Source organism: Cydia splendana, chromosome Z (assembly GCF_910591565.1).
Source record: "Cydia splendana chromosome Z, ilCydSple1.2, whole genome shotgun sequence".
NCBI classification, from domain to species: domain Eukaryota; kingdom Metazoa; phylum Arthropoda; class Insecta; order Lepidoptera; family Tortricidae; genus Cydia; species Cydia splendana.
The window spans coordinates 43,376,009-43,402,351 of record NC_085987.1 but is presented as its reverse complement, the minus strand read 5'-3'; the positions used below and the strand labels follow the sequence as shown (position 1 = coordinate 43,402,351).

Below are 26,343 nucleotides of genomic sequence, written 5' to 3'. Positions count from 1 at the left end.
TAAACACTAATCAATATTTTGTGAAGGTCAGCTAGTTACACGTATCCCGCAGCCATACCTAACCGTATTGACCTTAGGTACAGTCAGCAGCAGAAGTTGCTAAGCGCGCGAGGTTGTCATAATTACCTTACACGCTCTTATTCTCTTACCTAACAAAAAAAACAACGGGTTGCACTCCGGGAGTGCCGACAGAAGTGAAATCTCAATGACTAGTCCAAAATGTCTGCAGCACTATGTATAATTGACCCATCCTCCTTTCTATTGAAAAACTTTAGTTCCGAAATTGCTGGCCAGTGAGTTTGTTTAAAATTCGTAATTCAAATTTGTAGCGTTGTTTAAAATTCGAATAGAAATTGTAAAGTTACCTTGCAGACCTCGCATCTAAATATATTTGGTCATGATATTTTGAGTTTTATTCACCAGTACTAGAGTTCACTTTTATTAGCGATTTCATCAAGATGTAGCTTTATTGAATTATATTTGAGTGATATAAAGTTAGAATGTAACTGTGAGATCCTCGTATTTCAACCCGTACAAGATTAGAACCTTTTTCATGTAATGTCATTCGAGTTTTTCTTTATTGATTTAAATTCCATCTAAATGAGTGGCCATCTAAACGTTACGGTCACGTGATCGCGTTACGTGTTACGCTGTCTCGAGTTTATCATTTTTTCCTCATCTCAAAAAGTGCCCAGCGCCGCTAAAGAAGTTTTCACTTCAATAAAGTCGCATCAAGATCATTTTGAACACCTGAAGTTGCTAAGCGGGCCACTTAGCAACATCTGCTGGTGACTGTATACTTGTTTAGAAATTTCTAACAAGCACAATTAGGTACCAATCATATTGTTTACTTCGAGTTAGATATTTTAGTTTGATGTTTAAGGGGTAGCATTTAATTTAGTGTTATCTAAGAGTATATTGCCCTATCGAGTTTCGAGTTATCAAGCATCCACTTCATATTCCATCGAGAAAATTATTATCCGAACCGCAACCGGCGTGCGGCAAAAATAGACCAAGTTTCTCCGAAATCAGTAATGACTAAATACGCATGTAAAGTACTGCCAAGGTGCTCATAAAGATTTCCAAGAGAGATTCTGCCTACACAAACCGTGATGCGAAAATTTACGTGCCAAGCGTGTTTCGTCGGTAGACTCGTTTTCGAAACAATAATGTACCGTATGTAATTTTAGATGTGATTCACAAACGAAAAATAAAACTAGGTACTTACTACCGCTAGACTGTATAATTACTAGTTGCGAAATTCATCTTGAGCTATTTAAAAACCAATAGACAATAGTTTGGCACAAAATGTCTCAAACTTTGAACGAGAAAAGTCAAGGGCAACCCAACTCAAGGGCGGAAAAACGAAAACTAGGGAAGCGACTTGAGCCTGGTTAGTGCTATTGTCCCCTGGTTGACGGAACAGATAGTGAATAACAACAACTAATAAGTAGTTGATCTGTTCCACCCAGTCACATAAGATTTTGCTTTTAGTTCTGAAGCGGCCAGCGGCACAGGTTACACGCAGTCTGGGGTATCGCAAGTCACTAGCACTTTATAAATATTGCAAGGGCGTTCACGCAAGGCCAGGGTGACCATTCGGACGACAGAACCGAACGCAAGCCGAACATTCATTGATTATATTCTAAGACAATGTGAAGACAATCGTGATTCGAAATTGACGGCTAATGTGGAAGGGTGGATTTTTTTTGTGGACACATTTTTTTTGTGGACTTTACTCATCTTATGAAATTAATAAATCTTTGTTATAGGCGCGTAGGTATTGCTGTTAAGAGATGCCATACACAAAACAACATGAAACTGTCAGAGTCATATAAAATTGGAATTTAGGAATATTTTCTGTGTGATCATCGTCTGTTTCTTTCACCTATCTCGAAACTTCTAAACCTAGTTGTTTTTGCTGTTGAGTGAATATTTTCGATACAATATGACCGCGGAAGCTAATTTACGACCAGTATTTCATATAAAGCTTAAAGTGCAAGCAAACCAGTCATAAAACACACCTCCATTTATCCGCCATACTAGTGTAAACAAGTGTACAGTTATTGTTATTCAAAAATAACTTTATTTATATTCTAAATATTGGATTCTCTTTGGGTACATAGTAAGTAATAGTAATTTCAGAATTACCGTGGTTTACCTAGCTCCGAATGGTATTATAGTTCATTCGCGATAAGAATGCAGTAAAAAACTAAAAATCATCATTATCCGCCGGCCTTGGGATGCTTGTAACCAATCAAATCGTTCCTAATTAGAAAGAATGCCTTGAAGTGGTCACTATGAACTTTATCACGCCACTGTTCGGAAATGTGGCAATAGATGGTCTAAAACCAAGTTGGAAAGTAGGCAATAGCTGTAGCACCTGAACCACCACTACTACAAAGTTTCATTCTTATCATCATCTGTCATTGGTGATGGTTCGCTACAGCAATGAGTATCATTTAAAACATAAAAATCAATAAAAGGTCTTTTTTAGCGCAAGTTTTTTCTTCAAAAATAAAATTAGGTTATTTATAGGACCAATTTCTTGTATAAAAAAAAAGAAATCTCAAAACCATTCAGTTCATTTTTTTTAACAATTACCATTCAGTTCACGCTTCAGGCGTTTTTTACTTTTGTAGCTGTTTGTGGTTTTTTTTAGCAAAAACGCTTCTAAGTTTAGAGTCGGTTTGAAGCAAACAACCGAAAAACGCCTCTTAAAAGTGTAAAAAAAAGTAAAAAAAGGCGGGATCGGAAAATACTTACTGAATTGGATAGTGTAAATTGTGTTTGACTAAAAAATACAAGAAACACGTATCTACGCTCGCTATAAAAATGAGTCCTTCTAGTGAAGAAAATTATATTTTACCGAAAATCAAGAGACAACACAGGCAGTGGCTAATAATTTGCTACCAGAGAAATCGCGGGCTAGTACTTATACTTATGCAATTTTTTTCTTATTTCCTCGCAGTAGTCGTGAAAAGCACTATGTAATGCCTCGGCCGGTAACGCTAAAGATGGACGAGTGAGGTTACTCAAATAATACGAGTCCATCTTTAGCGTTTCCGGCCGAGGTATTACATAGTGCTTTTCACACATGTAATGCCTCGGCCGGAAACGCTAAAGATGGACGAGTGAGGTTACTCAAATAATACGAGTCCATCTTTAGCGTTTCCGGCCGAGGTATTACATAGTGCTTTTCACACATGTAATGCCTCGGCCGGAAACGCTAAAGATGGACGAGTGAGGTTACTCAAATAATACGAGTCCATCTTTAGCGTTTCCGGCCGAGGTATTACATAGTGCTTTTCACACATGTAATGCCTCGGCCGGACACGCTAAAGATGGACGAGTGAGGTTACTCAAATAATACGAGTCCATCTTTAGCGTTTCCGGCCGAGGTACAGTCAGCAGCAGAAGTCGCTATACACTCCAGGTGCTCAAAGAGAGGTAAACGTTTAAACTGTCAAAAAGCTGTTGACTGTCATGGTAGTATTTACTTGTGAGCGCTCAACGTGTCACAAATATCTTAACAGTCGATATTCAATAATTTCTACACTTACAACAAGTCATTGATACCTTAGCTGTCAAAAAACCACTGGTATCTAAGCGGTCAACGTGTCAAATATATCTGAATTATATGGAATATAGACAATATGGAAACGACGATAGACGTTTAAAGCATACGTGTATGGTCGAATATTGAATGAAAAATAGCCATGCTAATTTCAGGTAAAGCGTTTTGACAATCATCGAAAGCAGTGCAGACTTGTCATCACATACATCTATCTCACGTTTTGCTCTTCAACCATTTGACAGGGGCCTCTCGGTCAACTTACTGCAAACTATTTCTTTTAGCAGAATCGTCAAAACGAATGACACATAGCGAAAGCTAACTGAAGCCGAATTTAGAGCCAATTGTCAAGGCACGTTGTGGTCTCAGTAACAGGCGTTTGCTTTTCAAAGCAGAGACCGCGGGTTCAAATCTCAGTCGCACGCACCTAGAGATTACAGCTTTTTATTTTTTTTGGGTTTCATTTCTATTATTAATGTGTGTCTTCTGGTTTTATGTTAATTTCGCATTAGTTTATATAATTTTTGAAGATATGTCACATGTAGCGTATGTACGGCTTTCTAACAGGACGTTGTAGGTTTGAACCCGCAGTGGGCGTTCCTTAGATTACTCCTGTGCGGAATGCCATTTGATGTTTACTGCTAGGTTATATAACTAAAAAAAACCGGGCAAGTGCGAGTCAGACTCGCGCACGAAGGGTTCCGTGCCATAATGCAAAAAACGGCAAAAAAAAAACGGTCACCCATCCAAGTACTGACCCCGCCCGACGTTGCTTAACTTCGGTCAAAATTCACGTTTATTGTATGGGAGCCCCACTTAAATCTTTATTTTATTCTGTTTTTAGTATTTGTTGTTATAGCGGCAACAGAAATACATCATCTGTGAAAATTTCAACTGTCTAGCTATCACGGTTCGTGAGATACAGCCTAGTGACAGACGGACGGACGGACGGGCAGCGGAGTCTTAGTAATAGGGTCCGTTTTACCCTTTGGGTACGGAACCCTAAAAATGGCCCATTTAGATCGGTCAGTATGGGAAAATCTAAAACTATAAGACATACACCGATCTCTTCTTAGGAACCATGTCATCGATTTTAGTAACAAGAAAAACTGCATTCATACATTAAAAAAAAAATATGTAAAATATATTGAAAAAAATGATGGTCTTTTCGAAAACTTACTTAATAAATTAAAGGATATGAAAACAATGCATTTTATTCATTTCAGACATCATGTTTCATAGTAACATTTACTGCATAAGACCTACACAATCGATATCTAAATAGAAATAGTCTTAGATTTATTTTTCAAAACGTTCGGGGTTCTATTCCCGAGTTGAGTAAGTACACATTTTTTTTAATGTATGAATGCAGTTTTTCTTGTTACTAAAATCGACGACATGGTTCCTAAGAAGAGATCGGTGTATATCTTATAGTTTCAGATTTTCCCATATTGACCGATCTAAATGGGCCACCCTGTATAGTATATTGTAGTACAATAAGCGGGCTAAATAAATATATTAACATATATTTGCTCTACGGTTTGGAAGAACGGCCGTCTATGACCGTTAAAATAAAAAACCGATCATTCACGTAGAACCTACTTATTTATTGTCTAAGTTTGACACTTGACGATAAAATACTTCTTTGAGAAAGGAGGTGTCAATTCGTTGCTGCTACAGTATTTTTTTAAAGTTAAACAGATAAAATGTTGATGCTTAGTTACCATTGAAATAACAACTGCTTAGCAATTGGTGGCACCCTGGCTGCTGACGTACGTGATTGGCAGTGCGTGTAGGTATTAATGACAGCAGCTTGAATTTGAGTGCTTAGTTACCACTGTCTTTCTAACCGTTATTGTCATTGTGATTAAATAAGGATGTATGTGTTAAAGAAAAACTGAGAAGTTAAGATATATGTGACGAACTGAAAGCCTACGTGAAAATGACAACTTAGATGTCCTTACTTTTGTGACGATTGAAGTGTTTATGTTTTCTTGGACACCTTGCCTGCTCAGGTATATCTGCTGCTGACTGTATTACATAGTGCTTTTCACACATGTAATGCCTCGGCCGGAAACGCTAAAGATGGACTCGTATTATTTGAGTAAACTCGCTCGTCCATCTTTTTGCGGTTTTCCAACCTCTCCTATAATGTACTATACTTTATAATTAGGAACTAATTGATTGGTTTCGGACGTAGCTACGCCGGCGGACATACGGACAAGGATAATTTTACTGCATTCTTAACGCGACGAACTATGCATTAATTTTTTGGAAGTAATCACCGAGTCTACTTCCCATGGAATTGAAATGTTTCTCAAAAGCTTGTAAATTGTAATACAAGCGGATGTCACTTATTCACAGCTTTTGTTAGAAAGAGTCTTCCACTTATTACAAGTTACAAGCTTATGAGAAACGGCCCCTTCTATCTCTATTGTACCCCAGAAACAAAATGCGATAAGAAATGTGGCGCGTGTACCGCTGGTAAAAACGGGGCCCATACAAAAAGCGTGCAGCCTGTGACGTCTCAAGCCGCAGGGCTGCGCCAGATTGTATGGAAGAAATTATCGTTATTTTCGCCGCATAAAATCTGTATAAGTATAATGTTGCCATACATTTTTCTTCTTGTTATAACATGAGGAATCTAATAACAGTATTTAATATTATTTTGAGCCGTAAAAACGTTAAGAAGTTAAGTTTGTAACCTCGACTATTTTTACAAAAATGTAACGAAATATTTACAAATTTCACAATTTTGCATTAGTTTGGTGTTTATTGTTATTAAAATGTGTTTAACATATGTAGGTACAGACATATTATTTGTATTCACAGGTGTTAGATTTCACGCATTGAGGACCAAATGAAGGTATTAAAACGATTTCCAGGTCGCTAGGAATTACTTCTTTGAAAAAAATCTAATTTGAATTTGAACGGCGACACATTGATTTGAACTTGACCGAACTTCACGCTCTTTGCAACGCGGTGACGGAACTTTTTAATGCGGGTATATTCAGCCATGTATGAGGGCTCACTTACCTGCACAGTTTCTGTTTCGCCATCTCCTTCACCGCCCCCGCCGCGATCATTCACAATGTCCTGCAAAATACACCAAATTAATTGCTGAACGAACACATTTTTGTTTTTATTAGCCCATTATAGTGTCCCACTGCTGGGCGGGACGACTTAGACGCCTTCATCAGAAACTGGCCGGAAAAAGCACTATAACGGGAGTTGTGGAAATCAAAGGGAGAACCTTTGCCCAACAAAATAATGTAAAGTGTATTTTCAATGTGCATTGTGCAACCAACAGTGAAAATCCGTAACCGTTCAACAAAAATCATGATAATTGACTTTGATACCTACATTTATCACTTAACTGAACGTAGGTATACTACCTGTGGCCTGCATGCTCGCGGGGGCCGCGTGTGTGACACAGTGTCATGTCCGGTACTCACGTCCATGTCGACGTGGCCGACGCCGGTGGAGCGCCGCTTGGGCCTGCGCCGGCGCTGGATCACGTTCATCGCGGCCTGCGTGCTCGCGGGGGCCGCGTGTGTGACACAGTGTCATGTCCGGTACTCACGTCCATGTCGACGTGGCCGACGCCGGTGGAGTGCCGCTTGGGCCTGCGCCGGCGCTGGATCACGTTCATCGCGGCCTGCGTGCTCGCGGGGGCCGCGTGTGTGACACAGTGTCATGTCCGGTACTCACATCCATGTCGACGTGGCCGACGCCGGTGGAGTGCCGCTTGGGCCTGCGCCGGCGCTGGATCACGTTCATCGCGGCCTGCGTGCTCGCGGGGGCCGCGTGTGTGACACAGTGTCATGTCCGGTACTCACGTCCATGTCGACGTGGCCGACGCCGGTGGAGTGCCGCTTGGGCCTGCGCCGGCGCTGGATCACGTTCATCGCGGCCTGCGTGCTCGCGGGGGCCGCGTGTGTGACACAGTGTCATGTCCGGTACTCACGTCCATGTCGACGTGGCCGACGCCGGTGGAGTGCCGCTTGGGCCTGCGCCGGCGCTGGATCACGTTCATCGCGGCCTGCGTGCTCGCGGGGGCCGCGTGTGTGACACAGTGTCATGTCCGGTACTCACATCCATGTCGACGTGGCCGACGCCGGTGGAGTGCCGCTTGGGCCTGCGCCGGCGCTGGATCACGTTCATCGCGGCCTGCGTGCTCGCGGGGGCCGCGTGTGTGACACAGTGTCATGTCCGGTACTCACGTCCATGTCGACGTGGCCGACGCCGGTGGAGCGCTGCTTGGGCCTGCGCCGGCGCTGGATCACGTTCATCGCGGCCTGCGTGCTCGCGGGGGGCCGCGTGTGTGACACAGTGTCATGTCCGGTACTCACGTCCATGTCGACGTGGCCGACGCCGGTGGAGCGCCGCTTGGGCCTGCGCCGGCGCTGGATCACGTTCATCGCGGCCTGCGTGCTCGCGGGGGGCCGCGTGTGTGACACAGTGTCATGTCCGGTACTCACGTCCATGTCGACGTGGCCGACGCCGGTGGAGCGCCGCTTGGGCCTGCGCCGGCGCTGGATCACGTTCATCGCGGCCTGCGTGCTCGCGGGGGGCCGCGTGTGTGACACAGTGTCATGTCCGGTACTCACGTCCATGTCGACGTGGCCGACGCCGGTGGAGCGCCGCTTGGGCCTGCGCCGGCGCTGGATCACGTTCATCGCGGCCTGCGTGCTCGCGGGGGGCCGCGTGTGTGACACAGTGTCATGTCCGGTACTCACGTCCATGTCGACGTGGCCGATGCCGGTGGAGCGCCGCTTGGGCCTGCGCCGGCGCTGGATCACGTTCATCGCGGCCTGCGTGCTCGCGGGGGGCCGCGTGTGTGACACAGTGTCATGTCCGGTACTTACGTCCATGTCGACGTGGCCGACGCCGGTGGAGCGCCGCTTGGGCCTGCGCCGGCGCTGGATCACGTTCATCGCGGCCTGCGTGCTCGCGGGGGGCCGCGTGTGTGACACAGTGTCATGTCCGGTACTCACGTCCATGTCGACGTGGCCGACGCCGGTGGAGCGCCGCTTGGGCCTGCGCCGGCGCTGGATCACGTTCATCGCGGCCTGCGTGCTCGCGGGGGGCCGCGTGTGTGACACAGTGTCATGTCCGGTACTCACGTCCATGTCGACGTGGCCGACGCCGGTGGAGCGCCGCTTGGGCCTGCGCCGGCGCTGGATCACGTTCATCGCGGCCTGCGTGCTCGCGGGGGCCGCGTGTGTGACACAGTGTCATGTCCGGTACTCACGTCCATGTCGACGTGGCCGACGCCGGTGGAGCGCCGCTTGGGCCTGCGCCGGCGCTGGATCACGTTCATCGCGGCCTGCGTGCTCGCGGGGGCCGCGTGTGTGACACAGTGTCATGTCCGGTACTCACGTCCATGTCGACGTGGCCGACGCCGGTGGAGCGCCGCTTGGGCCTGCGCCGGCGCTGGATCACGTTCATCGCGGCCTGCGTGCTCGCGGGGGCCGCGTGTGTGACACAGTGTCATGTCCGGTACTCACGTCCATGTCGACGTGGCCGACGCCGGTGGAGCGCCGCTTGGGCCTGCGCCGGCGCTGGATCACGTTCATCGCGGCCTGTGTGCTTGCGGGGGATGCGTTCGATGATGATTTGCTCTCCGAACTGCTTTCGCGCTCTTTCTCGTCTTCGCCTGGTAAGAAAAAATAATAATTAATTATATTTTTCAACAGATATTAAGTCAATCACTCACGTTTCTTATGTTGAATTAGCTCCTTAAATTATGTTTTGTTCCATCCCAAGAATCCGCATTAAGGTAGCGACTAACCCCCTTTTTTAAACTTTACTGGCCTGCTTTAGCAATAGTATGTTATGTCCCTTTCTTACAAATACATAAGTCAAAATGACAGATAAAGACAAACGATTCATAGCTAATTCAGGCCAGTAACACGTTTATGAATAACGCCATAAGATTTCGGCCCAATACTCACAAATCTTATGATAATGATCTTACTAACGTACTAGCGCAGATTATCTTATTGGAGAGCGGAGGGTTGATGAGCTCTCGGTGTTGTCTTAGAGGTCTTGGTGAGTTGGTGGAGACCGCTGGGGTCTTGCGTGTTATCGTTGGTGCGGTGCTTGTTATCGTTGGTGCGGTTGGTGCTTAGAAGGCGGCGGGGTGGCGGCGTGACGGTCGCGTGGCGGCCGACCTGCGTCTGTCTCATACGGTACAAACAGCAACACTCTTAACTGTCCATCGGTGCACCTTATTACAATAGGCATAAGGATCACCGATGGACAGTTAAGAGTGTGGGCGATGGTACAACACTCACCGGCGCGACTCTCCTCCTTGGACGGCGGCGAGGCGGTGTTGGCCGTGCTCGCGGCGGGCGGGCGCCGCAGCGGCAGCGTGACGGTCGCGTGGCGGCCGACCCGCGTCTACCTCATACGCTACAACACTCACCGGCGCGACTCTCCTCCTTGGACGGCGGCGAGGCGGTGTTGGCCGTGGTCGCGGCGGGCGGGCGCCGCAGCGGCAGCGTGACGGTCGCGTGGCGGCCGACCCGCGTCTACCTCATACGCTACAACACTCACCGGCGCGACTCTCCTCCTTGGACGGCGGCGAGGCGGTGTTGGCCGTGGTCGCGGCGGGCGGGCGCCGCAGCGGCAGCGTGACGGTCGCGTGGCGGCTGACCCGCGTCTACCTCATACGCTACAACACTCACCGGCGCGACTCTCCTCCTTGGACGGCGGCGAGGCGGTGTTGGCCGTGGTCGCAGCGGGCGGGCGCCGCAGCGGCAGCGTGACGGTCGCGTGGCGGCTGACCCGCGTCTACCTCATACGCTACAACACTCACCGGCGCGACTCTCCTCCTTGGACGGCGGCGAGGCGGTGTTGGCCGTGCTCACGGCGGGCGGGCGCCGCAGCGGCAGCGTGACGGTCGCGTGGCGGCTGACCCGCGTCTACCTCATACGCTACAACACTCACCGGCGCGACTCTCCTCCTTGGACGGCGGCGAGGCGGTGTTGGCCGTGCTGGCGGCGGGCGGGCGCCGCAGCGGCAGCGTGACGGTCGCGTGGCGGCTGACCCGCGTCTACCTCATACGCTACAACACTCACCGGCGCGACTCTCCTCCTTGGACGGCGGCGAGGCGGTGTTGGCCGTGCTCGCGGCGGGCGGGCGCCGCAGCGGCAGCGTGACGGTCGCGTCCGTGGAGCGCGGCCGACCCGCATCCTCCAGCTCAAACTGTACACACGTACATAGTAACATGACTTCCGAAAACCTAGGGCAGTCACGCAACGTTTTAAGCACAAGTCGGTTCCCTTTAGTTTCAAATGCGTGACAAAATGGAACAGACGTTGGTTTAAAAATATACATGGTTACCCATACCAGCATTATACGACTTTATAATCAAAAGCTCGTGACAACTAACTGTGGACCAGGATTCTTTATTTTTTGTAAATACAAAAACTTGCTCAATTTACAAATGAAAAAGTAAGTTTTAGTGTCACGAACTACTTATTCTCAAAGAAGTCGTATACCGTTGATGTGCGCTTCTAATTTATTTATTTCACAAATGTACACAGAAAATGGCGGAACAACACAATGACAGGATACATTCAATAATGGAATGGGGAACACTTTTCTCTATGGTGGTTTTGTCTATGGTGTAACGAAGAACAATACTTTGTCGGAGGCCATTTCATACATTATAAATGTTCCTGGGTTATGGATGGTATCTTTGTATCTTAGTATGTATTTATCTATATAAGTCTGTATATCGTAGCCTAGTACCCTTAGTAGGTACAAGCTTTTATTAATAGTTTGGGGCTAGGTCTATGTTATTATTAACATGATAAAATCAATCCGAACATTATAACAAAATTCAATATGTGTTATACTAGACTAGATTTTTTTGATATATTAAGAAGTTTTTAGTATGAAATGACCATTTCCAAAAAAAGCTTGAAATTTTGTGTTCTTTAGGAAATGGGGCGTATTGCAACAGGTAAATTTCTTATCAAAACACTTCGCGAAGGGAAAGTCCACGACACCATGGTCTCTCTAGACTTATATCGACCGGGATATGAACCATGATTACCTTTTGTATTGTTCTATATCGGGAGCTCGAAAACAATACAAAAGGTAATCACGGTTCATATCCAGGTCGATATAAGTCTAGTGAAACTAACCGTGAATCCTCCAAAACTGTTACCATGGTCTCTTTTCCTGAAAAAGCCACATTTTAGGGTTACATGTACATGCTAAGCCCTCAGTATTAGTATAAATGTGTTAGTATTACAAAAAAGCGTTTTTATAATACAATTACTACAAATAAATAAATAAAGCATAACATAATATATTTCAGACAACATTTATACGAACTTGAGGCTCTCAATAAAATAAAGGACATTGAATTGTTAATATTTTAGCACAGTTATTATAAACATATATTGCATGCATGTTTCAATATGGCACGAGATCGAACCTAGCCTAGGTTGACATTTTGACAACATGCTCGAAATATTTCCGAATAAATGAGACTTGAGCAAACGCGACCAAGAATTTATATTTGATATTTTATGTACAGAGTCGACGTCAAAAATATGTTTACAATTATACACCTTACTCCTGTGTGATAAGGCAAAAAATGTAAACACATCTTTGACGTCGACTGTACATAGTTTCATACTGTAGTGAGCAGCACAGAAGCCTGTTTATTGGCATGAAGTGTAACCCTACAGCGCGCAAGAATGCATACCCTTGAACTGTACGGGGCAGCACCAGTTTGGGGTAAAATGTCAAAGTTTATGTTCCCGATTTATGACACACAAGGTGGCACAAAAAGCGCACGGTTCATAAATATGCAGGATTCATTTAATAATCCGCACGTTTTGCCTCACGCGAATGTTTCGACAGAAGATAGGGTACGAAGAACGTCAGTGAAATTTTCATTAACCCTTTTCCAGGCCGCACCAATCTACAAAGTTGTCCCAAAAAATCCAAACATATTCCAATGAATCCAGCTTTTATGATTCATTTGAAGGCAAGTCATATTTTCCGAAAGTGCAATCCAATTTGAACCTTAATTCGGAACACTAAAGTTGAAATTCTTTTGGCGCGTAACGGGTCGATATATAGTACTATGCCTGGAAAAGGGTTAAGAATAGAAAAAGTTAGTAAAATATTGTCGCGTTTACTCTTGTCCCGCTAGCCACCTTATTGGTCGGGTCGAGCCGGAGCCGCCACGACGGGCGGCGCTCGTGCGGCGCGATGGTCGCGGTGGCAGTGGCGGTCGCGCACGCCAGCGCGACGGTGACCGCTACGTCCCGCGTCTGCCCACATCACACACGCACATGACATTCCAGCGAGGCATTTGCTTCGGGAAGCGGTTTTTGACGATCGAATTAAAGGATAAAGTGGCCATGCATGCACTGTTGCAGCTGGGATACGTACAATCATTATATACCACGAATGTAAACATTCTGACTGAAAACTGAAAGGTCAGGATCAGCAGCAAAAGTGGTTACTGTACAGTGTTCGGGTAGCCACTTTGGTAACTGTACATTTTTGTAACTACCTCATAATCATAAAGAGAAGATAAATAATCATATATATAAAATCGAAAAACCAGAACGGGATAAAAAACGAGGGATGAAGAGAGATGACGCCTTACAAATTTCTAAAAAAGTTTTTGACACGTTTCACGAATAAGACGCACGTGTGATAAGAAAAAACTGTTCTAATCTATTATCTACATATGAGAATAGAACTAGGGCATAATAACTATCGCTTTTGATGCGTATTTAATTTACAATAAGCAATAGTACATTACTACAGAGGCCGGGACGAAAGGGGTTGCCAGCCGAAGACATATAGACGGTCGAGCGAAGCGAGGCCGGATAGGTCTGAGCGCGGGCAACCCCATTTCCCGCCGAGGTATGTATAGTGCTTTTCTCAAACATGCAATGAAATAAATAAAATAAAAAATCCACGAAACCCAAGTTTTATTTATAGAAAAAACTAAAAGTAAACTACACCCAAAATATAACCAACACGTACCTATATCATTATCACGCGTATGTTTTACACGAGTCGTGTATTTTTACTACCCGTATATTTTCATGTATCTTTGATTTTTTCGCCTTGTATCCGTCTGACTGTCGTTTTCGTCACATAAGTTTACATAGTCTTTCATGTTGATATCATGTTTCACATACATCGTTGCTTTATGCACGGAGTAAATAAGTATAATTTCCACAGTGTTGACGAATTTGTAGTTACATCCATTTAAAATATGCCACAAAACTGTTTCTAATAAACTGTAAGCCATTTTTCTTAGTTTCTCAAATAATAAAATTGCCATAAGCAACCATATACATACTTCGTCTTTGACTTGGCGGCAGAGGTAGCAAGATATTAAAATCAATTCTGCTTACGCTGCCAATTCCAACGCCTACGATTACAATTAATATTAATTTCATTATTTCGTCGGAACTCATATTAAAGTCAAAAAATCAACAACGCACCATAAATCCAATAAAACAGAATGAATATTTTTAACTTTACCTCCATAACAATTTAAAAAATATAACTACGCGTGTTTGAGTAGACCTTTTTACCGCTAACGTTTAGATGAAATATTTTAAATGTTTTTATTTGTGTAGTTAGATTTATAATTTAAAATTATAAAATTATAGAATGTATTATTTATTAAGTTCATGTTGATTTTATACAAATAAAACTGCAAATTATAGCAAACATTGTTTTTTGTTTTTTTTTTATAGGTGTAGTGGTAGAGTGTCATTACGAACCATAAAGCAAATACTGCCTCTAATTTTTTTTAATGGATGAATGCCACGATGCTGTGTCACAAATATCTGTGATAAAAAAATTAAAAAAGAGGACTTTGCCGGCCTAGGCCTGCAAGATGTGTATGAAATTCCATTAACGACCTTTTGTCCTAGCCGCACCTGAAACGTCATACTTCGCAGCCTATTATAAGGAACATAACATCAATATTTCATTGCATGTTTGAGAAAAATAAATTTACATAACATTCTTCATTTTACGACTATCGGCTATTTTCGGTAACTCTCGGTTGGTTTCGTTTCGAACTTCAAATAACCAAAATTATGTTTGTTATGTTGGTATGAAGTGATTTCGGCTTTTTTTACTCGAAGTAAAATAAAAAGTGCTGTCAATGTCAACCTTGGTATATGTATGCCCCCATACGAGTGACTTCTGTCATATTTATGACATCATATTTGTATTAATATATTACTAATAATTTGCATTTCGTTGTTTTAAATTTCTTTTCGAGTTATATTATTCAGATTGACTTTTACGGCTTCGGCAACCATTGCCATTCGTCCGGGGAACGGGCTGCCGAGAAAGCCCAAAAAAATAAAAAGTTGATACGTTAATATGAAGTCCATCAGTTCAAGGGATGACTTTAGAGATATAATCAATTCGGGAACTGTTTTCTCGCGTAATACGATACGACTCGACCAGGTAAGATTTTTCTTCTTGCTGAAAGTTACCATCAGATATATCGGAGCGGATGAGGTATTCACAAATATCTGAACCATGTAAATTATGTATAATGCAATTAAAGCAGATATTTTTGAGCGACCTTGGTGGCTACGATATATATCTAATGGCGACTACACATTCATAAAGCAAATGTACAGTCAGTATGAAATAGATAGTGACGGCTAAAGTAGCCAAATATATCGTAATATAACTTTGTTGCCATAGAAATAAGGATGTGTTCCGATATATTTGGGTATTGGAGAGACAAAAGCGGCTGAGCTTCCGTGGCTCGGACACAGAGAGAATGGGAGAGGATCGTGCCGTGAAGAGAGCGTACTTGGGACAACGAAATGAGAGACACCCGATTGGACGTCCTAGGTACCGCAGAAATGACGTTGTTGCTCAAGACCTGCTCAACCTCGGCCATAGCGACTGGCGAGAGCTATTGCAAGACCGAGAAACATGGCGTGATCTGGTGTCAGAGGCCAGGACTCTTTTTGGGTCGTTGCGTCACCGTAGTAAGTATTATTAATATCCGGAAAGGTAAATGGGGACTACCTACGTTTGCATGAAAAGGCGATTTATGGGCGCTGGTCGTCCACATTCATCTTAAGGCGGAAATTAATCTAATGAACGTTTTTGCTGACTGGACTGATATGAGCTTATAAAAATAAATAATAATTTAAAAAAATACAATCTTCCCTTTTTTCAAATGAGATTATTTATTGAGAAATATGCGAACTAAGTTATCCAAATAACGGTTACAAATAAGAAGTCTCTTTCACAGAGTTATGAACCCGGGCAGGGTTGAATACATAATATTTAATGTCGATATTTAACTAAACATAAGACAAACTCTTTATTTCATTTACGCGAGCGGAGCCGCGGGCCCGCCTAGTTATATAATATCTGGGAAACCGAGCTTTGCTAGCATATAAAAACTCAAAAATGCGCGTTGTCCCAGAGATAAGACCTAGCTAGATCGATTTATCGCCCCCAAAAACCCCCATATAGCAAATTTCATCGAAATCGTTAGAGCAGTTTCCGAGATCCCCGAAATATATAAATAAATAAATAAACAAGAATTGCTCGTTTATAGTTATAATATATATCAACCTGATTGTACATATTATATTTTGTAATGAACCCCAAAAAATATACAGTGCGTAAATACAATACGGGCGAATATTAACGGTGGTTAGCATCAGAGCCTCTACCATCAGTTTTAACATTGACATAACGCTCACGTCTACGTAATTTACTTTCTGTACATCTCGCTTGCACTATTGCTCGCATATGCGAGTACGAGCGAGATGCATAGAAAGTAAGTTACGTAAACGTGAGCGTTATGTCAATGTCAAAAATGGTGGTAGCCGTACAGGCCTGCGAAGTATCACTACACCTTATAAAACGAAGTCCCCGCCGCGTCTGTCTGTGTGTTTGTATCGCGATATACTCAAAAACTACTGAACGGATTTTCATGCGGTTTTCACATATCGATAGAGTGATAGTTGAGGAAGGTTTAAGTGTCTAATTTAATAACCCGTGCGGAGCCGGGGCGGGTCGCTAGTATCAGATAAATATTGCTTAAAAATACAATGGAAAAATTACCCATACAAAATAATTCGGCCCGCAATGTACGAGCCCCGATGCATATGTTTTCGTCTAGTAAGACCATTTTTTGGGGTTCTCGTGTTTGTACAAAAATAATGTTTTAAATAGTTTAAAAATCACTACTATTTAATGCTTATACTAATGTAATTTTATTTTATTTGGTAATATTCTACAATTACGTAAATACTTTTAGGACATACACCAACGTTGTTAGACAATTTGACGGTTTTTAAATGGGTAAAATATATATGTATATAATTATATTTATCTAATAATCATATGTATGTATATATGTATGTGTGTGTATTATACAATGTATTTATGTATGGATATATTGATAATAGTAAGTAGGTACCTAGTATTTAGATAGTGACTTTTATATCTCTGTACTGATTTTCTCTTCCGCACCAATTGTAAGTTTCTGTTTGGCCCAATGGTTGACTGGTAGTGACCTTATGGCATTAAGTCCGCCATTTTTACTTTCTTGTATTGTGCAAAAAAGGTTAAATAAACCCAAATACAAGAAATACCGTTTGTACTCAAAGAAAAAATATAACGATTTTTTTTTATTTGACGGGTAGGAATATAACAGATGTAAAAAGGGCTATTACTAGGGAAAGCAACACGGCTCTGCCAATGTACTGACAATTTTGTTTCGAGCCCATGCATGCAGCAGTGCTGTAGGAGAGGACAATATGATTTGGACAACGTTTATGAAAAGTAAATTTTTTTTCAGTAATAATAGTCATATCAATATTATTATACGATCAAAATAAACTAGATTAATCATTACCTACTATTATCGTTCCCATTACTGGGTCATTTTATGATCACGTGTAAAATTTATTAGAATAAACAAAGCTGTTGTGTGGAACTAGACGAACTAATTTGCATCGGGGCTCGTAGACACACACGTTACGAGATACTAGCTTTTTAAAGTAACAGTCAACGCTTGTTGGCAGAGAAATTTTTGCTCATATCTCGAATATCTGTACGAATAGCATTATCATTACTTCGGACAAAAGTTTTAACATTAAATTTACTACAAATTTGGTTATAAAGTTTATTTTTACTCTGCGATCAATACTTTAGGAGTTACAGGCTGTTAAAGTTAAATAAGAGATGAAAAATAGACGGTTTAAGAAAACGTCGTTTTTTCGTAATTGTTCATCATAAATAAAAAAATTAGTTTAGAACTAGACGGGCCCGCAGCTCCGCTCGCGTAAATGAAATAAAGAGTTTGTCTTATGTTTAGTTAAATACCGACATTATTATGTATTCAACCCTGCCAGGGTTTATAACTGTGATAAGGATTTCTTATTTGTCAAGTAGGTAGCCGGTATTTGGATAACTTAATTCGAAAATTTCTTATAACGTACGTAGGTATTTATTTAAAACTTGTTTTAACATAAAATTATTACTTATTGTTGTAAGCCTAGTTGCAAAAACGTTCATTAGATTACTTATTTTCCGCTTTAAGCCACGAATATGGACGACCACCACCCATAAATCGCCTTTTCATACAAACGTAGGTAGTCCCCATTTCCCTTTCTGGATCTTAACATTACTACGGCTAAGGTGATACCAGATCACGTCATGTTTCTTGCGATAGCTCTCGCCATCGGGCGTCTCCCATTTTGTAGTCCCAAGTACGCTCGTCTCCCATTCTATAACTTTGTATTTTTGGCTCATCTCGGCAGCCCTTTCCCTGGACGAATGACAATGTTTGCCGAGCCATGAAAATCAATCTGAATAATATTAGGTCATTACCTATGAAATTGGCGTTTTGTTCGGAGAATTTCAACGAAACACGAATTTCCATACAATTAATTTTGCGGATATTTTTTTGATGGCTAATTCAAACCAAACAAAATTTTTCCAGTAATTTTTGACACCTTTAAGGTATGTTTTCAATATCTCCATTTCTTGAAAATTGGTACCATTAGAAAAATATAAGTAATTTTAATACTCGAACCGACAGCACATGAAAAGACCTATTTTCAAGGCTTAATTCTGAACACTTAACAATAAAAAATAACAATTAATTGTATGTAAAATCGTTGTTTATTGAGTGCACTGTAGTTTTATTGTAATTGTGTATGTACTTTTGTAAAAAAAAAAAAAACTAGGATCAGACTTATATCTATGAACAAAAACGCCAATTTCATAGGTAAGGACCCAATAATAACTCATAAAGAAATTTAAAACAATAAAATACAAATTATTAACACGATAAACATACGATAATATTAATTTGATTGATATGTCATAAATGGCATAATTCACTCGTATGGGCTATGGACTAAGGTTGAGGTTGGCAGCACTTTTTATTTTACTTCGTGTAAAAAAACTCAGAAATACCAACATGACAAACATAATTTAGGTTACTTTAACTTACGGATTATTTGGTCTAATCTGTAGCACCGCCAAACGAAAGCAACCGAGAGTTGCCGAGAAATGGTCGAAGTCGTAAAATGAAGATTGTTATGAAAATTTATTTTCCTTATTGTAAATTAAATACGCATCGAAAGCGATAGTTTTTATGTTCTAGTTTTATTCTCATACTAGCTGACCCGGTGAACTTCGTTTCACCTAGGTACATGTATGCATTTTTTTTGCACGTTAAATATGGATTATACAATCATTGTATTACAGGCATTATATCAACAAATACGTATACGTACCTAAATTTTTTTCGGTTAGTATCTGTTGTATCGGTTCACTATTATATGACTTGTACGAAACAGGCAACATTATACTAAAATAATGTCAATGCCTTGCATTCAAATAAGCTTGTGGAATATAACGCGAAGTTTTCAAATTATCATTACACACATCTTTGATTCCAAAATAATCATCATTTTCGAATTCTGCACTCCCTGTAACCTATAAAACGACACCCATGACGACTTTCATGACAAAGTGCACGGCAGACATCTTGGATTCCAAAATAGTCATTATTTTCGAAACCGGTACTCCCTAAAACCTATAAAACGACACCCATGACGACTTTTATGACAAAGCGCACGGCAGACATCTTGGATTCCAAAATAGTCATTATTTTAGAAACCGGCACTCCCTAAAACCTACAAAACGACACCCATGATGACTTTTATGACAAAGTGCACGGCAGATATCTTGGATTCCAAAACAGTCATCATTTTCGAATTCTGCAGTCCCTAAAACCTATAAAACGACTTCCATGACTACTTTTATGTCAAAGTGCACGGCAGACATCTTGGATTCCAAAAGAGTCATTATTTTCGAAACCGGCACTCCCTAAAACCTATAAAACGACACCCATGATGACTTTTATATCAAACTGCACGTCAGACATATTTGGATTCCAAAACAGTCATCATTTTCAAATTCTGCACTCCCTAAAACCTATAAAACGACATCCATGACGACTTTTATTATCAAGTGCACGGTAGACATCTCGGATTTCAAAATAGTCATTATTTTCGAAACCGGCACTCCCTAAAGCCTATAAAACGACACCCATGATGACTTATGACAAAGTGCATGGTAGACATCTTGGATTCCAAAACAGTCATCATTTACAAAACCGGCACTCCCTAAAACCTACAAAACGACACCCATGATGACTTTTATGACAAAGTGCACGGCAGATATCTTGGATTCCAAAATAGTCATTATTTTCGAAACCGATACTCCCTAAAACCTATAAAACGACACCCATGACGACTTTTATGACAAAGCGCAGGGCAGACATCTTGGATTCCAAAATAGTCATTATTTTAGAAACCGGCACTCCCTAAAACCTACAAAACGACACCCATGATGACTTTTATGACAAAGTGCACGGCAGATATCTTGGATTCCAAAATAGTAATTATTTTCGAAACCGGTACTCCCTAAAACCTATAAAACGACACCCATGACGACTTTTATGACAAAGCGCAGGGCAAACATCTTGGATTCCAAAATAGTCATTATTTTAGAAACCGGCACTCCCTAAAACCTACAAAACGACACCCATGATGACTTTAATGACAAAGTGCACGGCAGATATCTTGGATTCCAAAACAGTCATCATTTTCGAATTCTTCAGTCCCTAAAACCTATAAAACGACATCCATGATGACTTTTATGTCAAAGTGCACGGCAGACATTTTGGATTCCAAAGCAGTCATCATTTTCGAATTCTGCACTCCCTAAAACCTATAAAACGACATCCATGACGACTTTTATGATCAAGTGCACGGTAGACATCTCGGATTCCAAAATAGTCATTATTTTCGAAACCGGCACTCCCTTAAACCTATAAAATGACACCCATGATGACTTTTATATCAAACTGAACGTCAGACATATTTGGATTCCAAAACAGTCATCATTTTCGAATTCTGCACTCCCTAAAACCTATAAAACGACATCCATGACGACTTTTATGATCAAGTGCACGGTAGACATCTCGGATTTCAAAATAGTCATTATTTTCGAAACCGGCACTCCCTAAAACCTATAAAACGACACCCATGATGACTTTTATGACAAAGTGCATGGTAGACATCTTGGATTCCAAAACAGTCATCATTTACAAAACCGGCACTCCCTGAAACCTATAAAACGATATCCATGACGACTTTTACGACAAAGTGCACGGTCGACATTTTGGATTCTAAAACAGTAATCATTTTCGAAACCGGCAATCCCTAAAACCTATAAAACGACACCCATGATGACTTTCATAACAAAGTGTTTGGCTGCCATCTTTTTTTTAGGGTTCCTTACCCAAAGGGTAAAACGGGACCCTATTACTAAGACTCCGCTGTCCGTCCGTCTGTCACCAGGCTGTATCTCACGAACCGTGATAGCTAGACAGTTGAAATTTTCACAGATGATGTATTTCTGTTGCCGCTATAACAACAAATACTAAAAACAGAATAAAATAAGTTTTTGGCAAAAATTTCATTTTTGGTACAAGCTTTTATCGCTGACTGTACTTTTCTTATGACAGACAACTAATACTCATCGAGACGATTCTAAAAACCCCTAACACAAAATTAGGTTACGTAGTTTCATCACAGAGTTCCTATGGCCACCTCCTGTCTCCATCATCAGATCAGCTCGATGGTACCATAATATTGCATTGTCATCCGATTTATACATGCATGCAAAATTTCAGCTCAATCGGAAACCGGGAAGTGGATTAAATTTAACTTGCAAGATTTGATTACACACAGACAGACAGACAGACAGACAACGGTCAGGTGAAACTAAATAAAAGCTTGTAATAAAGATTTAAGTGGGACTCCCATACAACAAATACAAATACTTGGATGGGTGACCGTTTCTTTTTTTGCCGTTTTTTGCATTATGGTACGCAACCCTTCGTGCGCGAGTCCGACTCGCACTTGCCCGGTTTTTTACGTACAAAAATGACCCCCTGCCAACTTTCAATCGAGATTTAATCGAAAATTTAGTCGATTAATATTCAGATTAATTCAATTTCAATCGTATGTTAGGTCGACTAAATTAATCGCGAATAATTTAATCGACGATTAAATTTTGGCGATTAACTTTTTTATTCGTTTAATTAGTCGAATAAAAAGTTATTCGATTAATACTCATCTGTGGTCAAGTCTGTCGTTTCGATTCATATGACATTTCCGTAAGTTGATGAAAATCGACAAAAAAAAAAACCAAATGACAATAAAATGAAATTCGATGTGAAAAAAAGGTTATTTAATAATACAAAGTTGCAAAAATCGTCAGTAAAATCGATTGGACTAATTCTTTTATAATCGCTACATTTGACAAACGTGATGTAACCTTATGGTTAGCCTCATCACTATAGTGCATGCATAATAGTTATTTGTTTTACAAGGGGGCAAAGTTGTTGTTTAACCGCTCGTGCTACTATTGATACCCGAGCAAGCGAAAGATTCCAAAATTGAACCACGAGCGTAGCGAGTGGTTCGAAAAATGGAATCTTGAGCGTTGCGAGGGTTTTAAAGCACGAGGGTTAAACAACAACTTTGCCCCCGAGTGAAACACAAAATTTTTCACCACACCAACTCGAAGCAAATATGAAATGTAAAATATCAAACTCAAACCAAATCAAATCCAAATGAATGTTATTAACTATTTATAATCCAAAATCATCATTTAAAAGTCAATTCTACCAGCAAACATAAGAAAACAACTCAAAATTTGCATTTGATTACTTTGCCTCACGTGTGAATAAAATGCAACTTTGCTATCAGTTTTTGAAGTGCAAAGTAAGCCTTTCCGGGCTGGTGTGGTGAAAATATAAATATGTCAATCCGTTGTCATTACTGTCACTATTTTACAATTTTAAAATCTCAAATACGGCGTAATCCTAATATTGTGGATATATCTTGCCGATTCGAAACCCTTTTTTAAATACGTTCTTTAATTTGAGGTAAGAGTTTACCGTATCGACGGGATGAACATCTGTTTGACAGGCCTGTGCGATACCTAGGAACATTTTGTATGGGAATGATTTTTCTTTCATTATTTTGTTTATGTAAATTTTTTCAATGGTTTTAACAGTTATTCTGCTATTCTGGGCCAAGACTAATCCAACAAATCAAAAACCATGAAAATCGGTCCAGCCGTTCTCGGGTTATGGGTGCTGGAACAAACACGACTTTGTTTTATATATATAGATGTAGATAATAGATTTAAACAGTTTTTTCTTATCATACGTGCGTTGTATTCGAGATACGTGTCAAAAACTTTTTTAGAAATTTGTAAGGCGCCATCTCTCTTCTTCGCTCTTTTTTTATCCCGTTCTGGTTTTTCAATTTTATATATATGATGATAAGCAAGCTAAGCAACCTGCTGATAAAATATAAAAAGCCGGCCAAGAGCATGTCGGGCCATGCTCAGTGTAGGGTTCCGTAGTTACCCGTCCGTCAAAATAGACTATTTGCAAAAACTCAAAAACTGCTAGACCGATTAGGTTCGCTATATTTTTCCTTGAAAGTCTTTACTAAGCTATGTTTTCACGATTTTTTTCATATTTTTTGGACCCATGGTTCAAAAGTTAGGGGAACTAAAGGGTAAAACACAACTTTTTTTCTTTCAGAACGATTATTTCCGAAAATATTAAGTTGATCAAAAAATGGTCCTTAAAGACCCTTATTCATTTTAAAAGACCTATCCAACGACACCCCACACTATAGGGTGCAAGCGAAAAAAAATTCATCCCCACTTTAATGGGGCAGCCACCATAAAAAAAAAATCCACTTTTTATGATTAAATTTGACACGAATATATAAATCAGTTACGCTGAAAAAGTCGTAAAATATAAACTAGAAAAACTCTGGCGCATTACGAATTCACAAGTTACTGGAATGTCATGTGCGACCTTACCATCGCATGGCTTATACATCAAAAGTAAACCGCATAAGAATAAAAGGTGTACAGACGAAACAACTTTATAAAAATATAATACTTTTACTACTACTGTACTAAATACTTTTAACGTATTATAAGCAGAGGTCGGTGGGGGTGAGCTATTTGCCTTATAATATGACGTAAGACATGTCAAATTATAAGGTAAATAGCTCACCCCCACCGACATCTGATTATAAGTTTTATCAGGGGCCTATTGTATAACAAAATACAAGCTAATAGTATCAGTGATTTTTTATGTAAAATTACTAATAGTAGTAATAGTATTTGCTTGTATTTTATTATGCAATAGGCCCTTATAGGTCCCAATTCGTCAAATGTACGCTATTTTATTCTTATTCGCACTTAAAAAATATCTTAATTTTGAATTTGGAAAAACCGTTACCTAACCTTTATTTTTAACGAACCTATTGGAAGTAGAAATAATTTTCTTCAGACGAACATACAATCCATTGAAAATATTTTGAATGGCAACATACGTACAAACTTACAAAAAACAATGATTAGTGATTATTTTATTTCTTAACAGTCTAATTATGGTAAATAAGTACTGATATTTTTTTTATTTACGAATTACTTTTTATAGCTGAAATGAGAACAGAAAATGGCGATAATGTATCGTTGGTGGTCAAATTGATAGATTTTAATTACAACTGCGGTATTAATTACTGTAAAGTTAATCAATTAATAAATACAAACAACGGGGTTCGGTGAACAATGACCAAACTGAAGTGAACACAAAATTATTGAAAAATCAAACTCAAAAGTATTTACACTACAAACCTAATGAAATGATCGTTGTTTTTTGGAAAAACTAATAAATAATGCTTTAATATTATAAGTTGTTACCCCGCAACCATAAATCAAATGCTAGAAAATTATTAATATATCCCCATACATATAGATAGCCATCACCCATAAGCCCCACTTAGACGGTTCAAGAACTTGCATGCAATATTCGATACATTGCGAACTACAGAGTACGATGAATTCAGTCGATCGACCAAATACCGCAATGTAACGAAAGTCGCATGCAAATTCTTGAACCGTGTAATAGCTTGGCTACGACATTGCGCGAATGGCGACGGCGGTATCCATAGGTGGGCCCGAAAGGTCCGATCGCTGTGTCTCGCTCCAACCTATGGTTGCCGCCGCCGCCGTCGCTCTCGCGCAATGTCGTTGCCGAGCCGTATATAGGGAAATTTCATTGTAAATGTTTAGTATTTAGAATGGTACATACCGAGTTGTTTTCAACGGGGGCCGGTGAAGGAGTTTCTTCTTTCTTGGGACTAGCTGGCGCGGGCGACTAGAAAATATAGATTTGTAAAAACATAGTAGGTACATTCATTTCGAGGCCGGGAATTTAAATCTTACTATGATTATATTTCATCAATATGCAGGTTAAGTATAAATTTTATTGGACAACCTTGGGATTCCGTCTAATTTAGTACGAAGACTACGAAGCGAGCAATAGTACATTACGATACAAGTGCGAAAAATAGAAAATTTGCAACGAGTGGGGATAAATTAAAACACCACCGAAGGGAGTGTTTTAAATCGAAACGAATTGCGAATTACCTTTTCGCACGTATATTGTACAACGTTTAAATTTTCGACATACGTACGTATAGTGCTAGTTGCCGCACTAGGGCGGTAAAGTAGGACCATACTTACTGTAAAATGCATCCCAGTCGAGCATATATAGTTCTACGAAAATATATAATAATTACACATCGGTAACTCGTGGCACTTAGGTAGCACTTAAAAGATTAATTTAATTAATTTCCTTTTTTTAGTGGTTTCTTTTTCTCGACTCGTATAGGAAGAACATTGTCACATCACTAGTCTGTGCCTGCTACCTAAATGCCACGAGTTACCGATGTGTAATTATAATCTATACAGGCAATTTATAAGTACCGAATTTAGCTGTACAATACCTCTGTGGTGCCATTGCCAGTCTTTTTCTTGACGAGCTGCTCTGCAGATTTGATCTCGTCGAGCGTGACGCCCTGAGTCGATCGCCTCGTCTCTCTCACTCGCTTGGCGTGCGCCTTTCGTTGCGTCTCGCTCTCTTCGTCGCGTACCGGCGGCACGAATGACCTGCAATATTCAGGCTTATTACTAAGCGTGTAGGGGAGATTGTTGAATGGTAAACTTTTCTGAACAGAGCAAAATTTGTCTTATAAACTTGATTCTTAGAAAAAAGCTTGAAAAAAAATTGTGTGCAAAATAAGAGGGTAGTT

At 40.8% G+C, this 26,343-nt stretch overlaps 1 protein-coding gene across 1 annotated transcript in view; it reads right to left on the bottom strand.

The window, feature by feature from the left end:
- LOC134804150 (protein phosphatase 1 regulatory subunit 12B) overlaps positions 1-26,343 on the bottom strand; it is a 103,987-nt gene that overhangs the window by 24,606 nt on the left and 53,038 nt on the right. The window contains exons 12-17 of the mRNA XM_063777095.1: positions 26,038-26,200; positions 25,341-25,406; positions 12,760-12,876; positions 10,660-10,786; positions 9,085-9,233; positions 6,611-6,670 (exon numbers count right to left, since the gene is read on the bottom strand). Coding sequence (XP_063633165.1) covers positions 6,611-6,670; positions 9,085-9,233; positions 10,660-10,786; positions 12,760-12,876; positions 25,341-25,406; positions 26,038-26,200 — 682 coding nt within the window. The remainder of the gene's footprint in view (positions 1-6,610; positions 6,671-9,084; positions 9,234-10,659; positions 10,787-12,759; positions 12,877-25,340; positions 25,407-26,037; positions 26,201-26,343) is intronic.